At 49.1% G+C, this 8,175-nt stretch overlaps 1 protein-coding gene across 1 annotated transcript; it reads left to right on the top strand.

Annotated features, from left to right (window-relative positions):
• The first annotated feature begins 2,185 nt into the window (after positions 1-2,185).
• Positions 2,186-7,294, top strand: LOC131925305 (uncharacterized). Its single transcript, XM_059280633.1, is given in 1 exon segment — positions 2,186-7,294. A coding segment is annotated over 1 exon segment (1,560 nt). The 3' UTR covers positions 3,746-7,294.
• Positions 7,295-8,175: the final 881 nt, after the last annotated feature.

Below are 8,175 nucleotides of genomic sequence, written 5' to 3'. Positions count from 1 at the left end.
ACCTAATAATGAGTTATTCCCACTATAAGGGAAAAACAGAAAAACATTTCCCATGAAGGGATCCTAAATATGGAATTATTCCCACTCTGAAGGAAAAATGAAAAACATTTAAACCAAAATAAGCAAATAGACAGCAAAACTTTTAACCTCTGGCTCGCTTGCTATTTAGCCAGCAGCAATGAGGCCTACCTGCCGACTCTTTGTAATTCAGATGCTGCTGCTCTGCACTGGCAGGAAGAAAGGGCTCTGAGTTTCAGCTATCCTGAAAACTCTACAATTGGAAAGAGTCTTTTCTTCCTCTATTACCACTGGGAAGAGGCTTCTCTCTTTTGTTCATCCTTCCTCTACAGGGTCCCAATCTTTAGGCCTAGTTTCAAAATTTTTTCCCTTTTTACCAGGAAAATCCTTTTTTCTTGATTAAATTTTTTTCTCCCTTTTCTAATGGGAAATTTCCTTTCCTTTCCTTCCCTCTTCCCTATTGGGAAGATTACCTTTTTTATTTAAAATCTTTAGCTGTCTTGCCCTTTCTTAACTGCAGTGGTGCCCTATTTGCACCCATGACAATTCACTCTTACCTTTTTCTTTTTTCTTTAAATTACTGGCCAGCCTTCCAAGAGTGTCCATCAGCTTTTCCATTTGAAAGACCCTAACCCTTCAGGCTCACACCCCCCCCCCCCAAGCCCCAAAAGAATGAGGAACTAAAAAAAAAGAAAAAAAAAGAAAGGAAAAAAGCTAGTTCCAAGGGCAAACTGACTCAGCCATTACTCAACCACCCCTGCCACAATGTAACAATGTAAAGAGATTTCTGTTAAGAGATGCACTCAACTGTGACTGGGATAATTGCAAGTGTTCCAGGAAAGACCACTGTAACCTTTGTGTAACCTTCACTCCCGCCCTGATACCCCCCTTGAGTTTTCGGGAAGAATGCACATGAGGACGTGATTGTACCCACCCTGTGATCAGGCCATGATCTTGTGAAATTAGCCTCTAGACATAAATCAATCAGAACGACATTGTATGGGAATTGTAATCTTATGGCTTTTATGGTTTTTTTTTCCTTTAAAAGTACCTATGTGGCTGCAGTAGAGGCGACTCTTGCCCTCAAGACAAGAGGAGCCTGACTGTACAGCCGCATCAATAAACCTCTTGCTATTTGCATCAACTGGACCGGAGTCTGGGTTCTTGGGGCGCCCACCCGAGAAGGTAGTACCCTGGGTCTGGGGTCTATCATTTGGAGGGTCCACCGAGATTTTGGGGTGCCCCTAGACCCCTACTCTGCCAGTTGGAGGTAAAAACAAGCTCAATCTATGTTTTATGTTATGTTATTGTGTTCTTGTCTTTTGTCTGGTCGATTTGGCACCTGTATTCTGTGCCTGCGCAGCATCTGTATCTGAGTATTGGGACCTGTGAGGGGAGCAGACATGCTCAGATGTCCCCAGGTCCCTGCTTTGGAGGTCTCCTCTGGAGTGATCTGGAGGAAGGAGACGGACCTAGTGTCTCTCCTTCCCAAGGAGTGAGGCTGTACGTGGCTGCTCCCATCTGAATCTGTACTTTCAGTTGTCGCCAATCGACCACCGTGAAGACTATGTCTGTCATTGTCCTCTTTGTGGTTTTTTTGGAATCTGTCTTTGCCTCTACCCATCTCTCTCTCCACAAGGGGCAACAACTAACTACCTCCCTAAGTTTGACTTTAGATAACTGGAAAGATGTCCTCACCCGGGCCCACAATGCCTCTCTGGAAGTCAAAAAAAAAGAAATGGATCATCTTTGAGGTCAGCTGGCTGGAGGATGGGACCTTTAACGTTGATGTCATTCTGCAGGTAAGTGCACACAGATCAAGTGCCTTCCTTACATTTCACTCTGGGAGAGTTTTGCCAGAGACCCACCTGCCTGAGTGAAGCTGTTCCTCACTGCTTCACCTGCCCCAGCAACACTGGGGCCCCAACCCCCACTTCCTCCTTCTCAAACTCCGCATATACCCTTACCCCCAGATCCGCACACTCCCCTTGTCCCTTCAGCCCCCTGCTGCCCCCCGACTGTTTCCCAGTTCTCCCACTTCCTTCCTTTACCCTCTTAAGGAAATCCAGCGTGAAGAATCTAAAGAAAAGAAACCCCCGGTCCTTCCAGAGGACCAGGGGGATCTACTAATGATGGAATCAACCCCCCGCCTTACACCGATCCACCGATGCAGGGAAGGGAATCCTCCAAAACGGCTCTGGAGGCGAACTCTCCTGGCAGAGACCACTCTCCCCACCGGGATCCCTCCTCTCCTCCCAGCAGCCACCTCCACCTCTGCCGTGATAGGGCTGGGGAGGCAGGAGATACTGGGACATCACAGGTTTTTCCCCTCTGCTCGGTGGGCAGCCAAACCCAATACTGGCCGTTCTCTGCTTCGGATCTCTATAACTGGAAAACTCATAATCCGCCCTTCTCCCAAGACCCCCAAGCATTAACTGGGCTAATAGAGTCCATTCTCCTGACCCATAGGCCTACGTGGGAGGATTGTAACCAACTTCTACAGGCCCTCCTTACAACCTAAGAGAGACAGCGTGTCATCCTAGAGGCTCTTAAGAACGTGCCGGGGGATGATGGCAGGCCCACTAAACTACCAAATGAGATCGAGGAAGCCTTCCCCTTGACTCGCCCCAAATGGGACTTCAATACCCCTCGCAGTAAGGAGCAACTCTGTCTCTATCGCCAGATTTTCCTGGCAGGTCTCAAAGGGGAAGGTAGACACCCCACCAATTTGGCTATGGTATGTGCTATAGTACAAGGGTCAGAGGAAACTCTGGCAGGGTTTCTAGAGAGATTAATGGAGGGATACCGCATGTATACTCCCTTTGACCCCCAGGCTCCGGACAGGCAGACTGAGGTCATAATGTCCTTCATTGGACAATCGGCCCCCAACATCCGCACTAAGCTACAGCAGCTGGAAGGGCTCCAGGGGTATACCTTGCCAGACCTAGTAAGAGAAGCTGAAAAGATTTTCAACAAAAGAGAGACGCCAGAAGAGAAGGAAGAAAGGCTACGCAGAGAGCAGGAGCAAAGGGAGGAAAAGCTGCGTAGGGAACAAGAAGAGAGAGAGAACTTAAGAGACAGAAAGAGAAATAAAGAATTATCTAGAATCCTGGCCACTGTAGTCTCAGGGACAGAGCAGAATAAGCCTAGGCAGAATAGGAACCTGGGAAACAGGAGGATGCCACCGCTGGAACAGGACCAATGTGCCTATTGCAAAGAAAAGGGGCACTGGGCCAAGAATTGTCCAGTCCGTATCCAGAAGACAAAAATGCGCAAGCCTGTCCCAGTATTGTCCTTGGAAGAAGATTAGGTGAGTCAGGGCCAGGAGCCTCCCCCTGAGCCCCGGGTAACTCTTAAAGTGGGAGGCCAACCAGTGACATTCCTGGTTGACACAGGGGCCCAACATTCGATCCTTACCCAGACCAAGGGGCCTCTGAGCTCCAAAACATCATGGGTCCAGGGGGCCACCGGGGGAAGACTATATAAATGGACTTCAGAGAGAGAGGTCCACTTATCCACGGGAAAAGTTACTCACTCATTCTTGCTGGTACCAGACTGTCCCTACCCACTGCTGGGAAGAGACCTTCTCTCCAAGGTGGGAGCCCAAATTCACTTCCAAGAAAAGGAAGTCTCCATTACAAACCCAAAGGGTCGGCCTCTCCAGGTACTGACCCTGAGTCTGGAGGATGAGCACCGGCTACATGAAGCCCCTCCAAAATCCCTCTGAATAGACTCCAAATGGCTCACCAACTACCCCTTGGCATGGGGAGAAATAGCAGGCATGGGACTGGTCACCCAGCAGCCACCGCTGGTGATAACTTTAAAGCCTACCACCACCCCATGTCCATCCGCCAATATCCTATGGCCAAGGAGGTGAAAAAGGGTATAAGGCCTCATATCCAGAGACTCTTACAATTGGACATTTTGAAGCCCTGCCAATTGGCATGGAATACCCCCTTGCTGCCAGTCAAGAAACCTGGCACCAATGACTGTAGGCTGGTCCAGGACCTGAGAGAGGTAAACAAAAGGACTGAGGACATTCATCCTACTGTACCTAACCCTTACAATTTGCTCAGCACCCTGCCTCCAGGACATGTGGTACACCGTACTTAATTTAAAAGATGCCTTTTTCTGCTTGAGATTGAGCCCTCAGAGCCAGACCCTTTTTGCCTTTGAATGGAAAGATCCAGAGTCTGGATACTCGGGGCAGCTGACCTGGACCAGGCTACCACAGGGATTCAAAAATTCCCCCACCTTGTTCGATAAGGCTCTGCATCAAGACCTGGCGGACTTCTGAGTTAACCATCCAGATCTGACCCTCCTCCAATATGTAGATGATCTGCTCCTGGCAGCCGAGACGGAACAAGGATGCCTCCAAGGTACCGGGGCCCTGTTAAAAAGACTGGGAGAGCTGGGATATCGGGCCTCAGCCAAAAAGGCCGAAATCTTCCAGCAAGAAGTGACTTACTTGGGGTATCTTCTACGGGAGGGCCAGAGATGGCTAACCGAGGGACATAAACAGGCCATGGCTCTCAGACCCCTGCCCTCTCATACTAAGAAGCTGAGAGAGTTCCTAGGGAGTGCAGACTTCTACCGCCTCTGGATACCGGGGTTCACAGAAATGGTGGCCCCATTATATCCCCTCACAAAGGCCAATGCTCCCTACACCTGGGGCGAGAAGGAACAGCAAGCCTTTTATAACATCAAGAAGGCTTTATTGTCAGCCCCCGCGTTGGGCCTCCCGGACATGAAAAAGCCATTCACCCTAAATGTGGATGAATGAAAAGGGATAGCAAAGGGAGTCCTAACCCAACAATTGGGCCCCTGGAAAAGACCGGTAGCCTACATTTCCAAGAAACTAGATAATGTAGCTTCAGGATGGCCTCCTTGTCTCCGCATGATAGCCGCGGTGGCAACCCTAGTCAAGGACTCTGATAAACTCACTCTGGGGCAACCTCTCACAATAATGGCCCCACATGTTATAGAGACAGTAATTCAGCAACCCCCCTGATCGATGGCTCGCAAACATCAGAGTCACCCACTACCAGGCCATGTTACTGAACCCTGAACGGATCCGGTTTGGGACAGTTACTTCCCTCAATCCGGTGACCCTGCTTCCTGAGAAAGTGGAGGAAACTGCAGTAGAGCATGACTGCCACCTAGTGCTGGCTGAAACCCATGGCACTCGAGAAGACCTGACGGACCAGCCACTTCTGGATGCAGACTGTTCCTGGTATACAGATGGAAGCAGCTTCCTACATCAGGGGGAATGGAGGGCAGGTGCGGCACTGGTGGACGGCACCAACGTGATCTTGGCAAGGGCCCTGACCCCTGGGACCTCGGCCCAGCGGGCTGAGTTAGTGGCCCTCATGCAAGCCTTGAAGACAGCCAAAGGTAAGACAGTTAATATTTATACTGACAGCCGGTATGCGTTTGCCACTGTGCACGTTCATGGGGAGATATATTGCAGGAGAGGATTGCTGACCTCCACAGGGAAGGACATTAAAAACAAGCAAGAGATCCTGGATCTCTTAGAAGCCCTTCACCTGCCCAAGAGACTGAGTATTATACACTGCCCAGGACACCAAAAAGGAGATGACCCAATAGCTCGGGGGAAATAGAATGGCCGATGAAACAGCCAAGGCCGCCACTCTAGGTGAACAGATACTCACCCTAAAAGAGCCTAGAGAACAGCCCCAAACCCCAAGATATAAATATTCAGATAGAGATCTGGACATTGTCCAATAGATAGGGGCACAATATGATAAACAAGAAGGAGCTTGGAGACTTCAGGACAAAACAGTCCTACCCCAAAAGATGGCTAGAATGCTAGTGACTGACCTCCACCACCTGTCCCACCTACAACATAAAAAACTCAGAGAGCTATTACAGAGAGAAGAACAGTTCTATTTCATACCCAACCTAAATTCCCTGATTAAGCAGGTTACGGGGTCCTGTGTTCCCTGCGCCAAGGTGAATGCCAATCGTCGGGCATTGTCAGAAGGAGCCAGAGCTCGAGGATCCTGCCCAGGAACAAACTGGGAGGTGGACTTCACTGAGATCCGCCCCTGACGATATGGAGCTAAATATCTCTTAGTTTTTATAGACACCTTCTCTGCGTGAGTGGAAGCTTTCCCTACGAAGAAAGAAACAGCACAGGTGGTGGTCAAGAAGATCTTAGAAGAGATTTTTCCCCGTTTTGGCCTGCCCAAGGTAATAGGGTCAGATAATGGTCCTGCCTTCATATCCCAGGTAAGTCAGTTGGTGGCCAGGATATTGGGGCTGAATTGGAAGCTACACTGCACATATAGACCCCAAAGTTCAGGACAGGTAGAACGTACCAATAGAACCCTCAAAGAGACCCTCACTAAATTAGTGATGGAGACTGGCACTAGAGACAGGGTCAAACTCCTCCCCATGGCCCTGTTCTGGGTTCAGAACACTCCTGCTTTCCTTGGGTTAACCCCCTATGAAATTCTCTATGGGGGCCCTCCCCCAATAGCAGACTTGTTGGGGCCTGACATAGACTCCTTTGCTACATCCCCCAGTCTCCAGGCATGCCTGAAGGCTCTACAACTCATTCAGGACCAAGTCTGGAAACCGCTGGCAGCTGTGTACCAATCCAAACCACCTAGTGTGCTGCATCCCTTCCAGATTGGAGACTCTGTTTACATCTGCAGACATCAAATTAAGACCCTGGAACCTCGCTGGTAGGGACCTTACACCATGTTGCTGACCACCACAACAGCCATCAAGGTCGACGGAATTGCTGCCTGGATACATGCCTCCCAAGTCAAGTCGGCACCTGCTGAGGCCAACGAGGACCCTACGGCCCCCAGGTGGAAGCTTCAGCGAACTCAAAATCCTCAAAAGCTCAAAATCGTGCATGTCTGACACTGGTCTTCATAATGGAGATGACAGGGACACTGTCTATGAATAACCCCCATATACCAGGAACAACTACCTGGACCCTGACCGTTGCGGGCACTGATGTCGTTCTGGATACTAAATCCTTCTCTGGCCTATACGGAGTTGGATGCCCAAATAAGATGAAAGCAGACCTGTAGATGTTATGTAACCAACCGTTTTATTAAATAAGAAATACAGAGCCGATTCAGAGAAGAAAGTCAAGAGGTCACAGCTAAGAGCCTCACCCTTCCTGCTTCAGCGATCCTCTTCAGCCAAGAGAGCTCTCTGAAAAGGACCTACTTCCTGTGTGTTTGTCTTATATAGTCTTTCTGTTCTGCCTTCTCATTGGTTGTAAACCCAAACACATGACTGCATCGTCACTGCCTGTCTGTAGAGACTTCTAGGTCTTCTATGGTTGGTATTGAGATTAAAGGTGTGTGTCTCCAATGCTGGCTGTATTCTTTTACACACAGAGATCTACCTAGCTCTGTCTACCAAGTGCTGGAATTAAAGGTGTGCCCACCACCGCCACGCTCTTGCTATGGTTCTAATAGCTCTGACCCCTGGGCAACTTTATTTATTAACATACAATTAAAATCATATTTCAGTGCAAATAAAATACCACCATACAGACCTCAAAAAGATCCTCAAAATGCTAGATGAAAAGATTCAGGGTATAGCCTGGTTTGATGACTGGTATATTTGCCCTGGGAACAAAAACACTCACCACTCGGGGTGTAACTCCCCTTGGCAATTCTATTGTGATAAATGGGGTTGCGAGACATTGTCTTTTGGTAGAATGACAGGAAGATGGGGCACAAAGCGAGGTAATGACCCCCTTTCAATAGAATGGGAAGATTGTGGAAATGTTTGCTATCCAGGCCGAGACAGATACAATCCCCTACTGAAATTCAATTGCAAACACCCCTCCAAGGTACCAGGAACCTGGGGTTCTCAACATTACCACCCTATGGGATATGATTGGGGGGCCCACATCACTCTTTCCCATTGTTTTGTGCCCTCAATCCCTCCACAAGTCTTGGGGCCAAACAAGGTATTGCGGGAACAAGAGACCTCCCCCAAGACCTATGGGGCCAACCCCTAGATCTACCCTGAGCCAGGGCACCACTCTGACTCGGGTAGCTACCAACACTACAAAACCCAATTCCACAGGGCACCGGGAAAAGAATGCTCAACCTGATAGAAGGAGCTTTTGGGATCATCAACCAGACCAAGCCTAGCTTGGCA

This window comes from Peromyscus eremicus, chromosome 1, assembly GCF_949786415.1.
Source record: "Peromyscus eremicus chromosome 1, PerEre_H2_v1, whole genome shotgun sequence".
NCBI lineage: Eukaryota > Metazoa > Chordata > Mammalia > Rodentia > Cricetidae > Peromyscus > Peromyscus eremicus.
The sequence above is the reverse complement of the archived record's forward strand: the minus strand, read 5'-3'. Positions and strand labels throughout refer to the sequence as shown.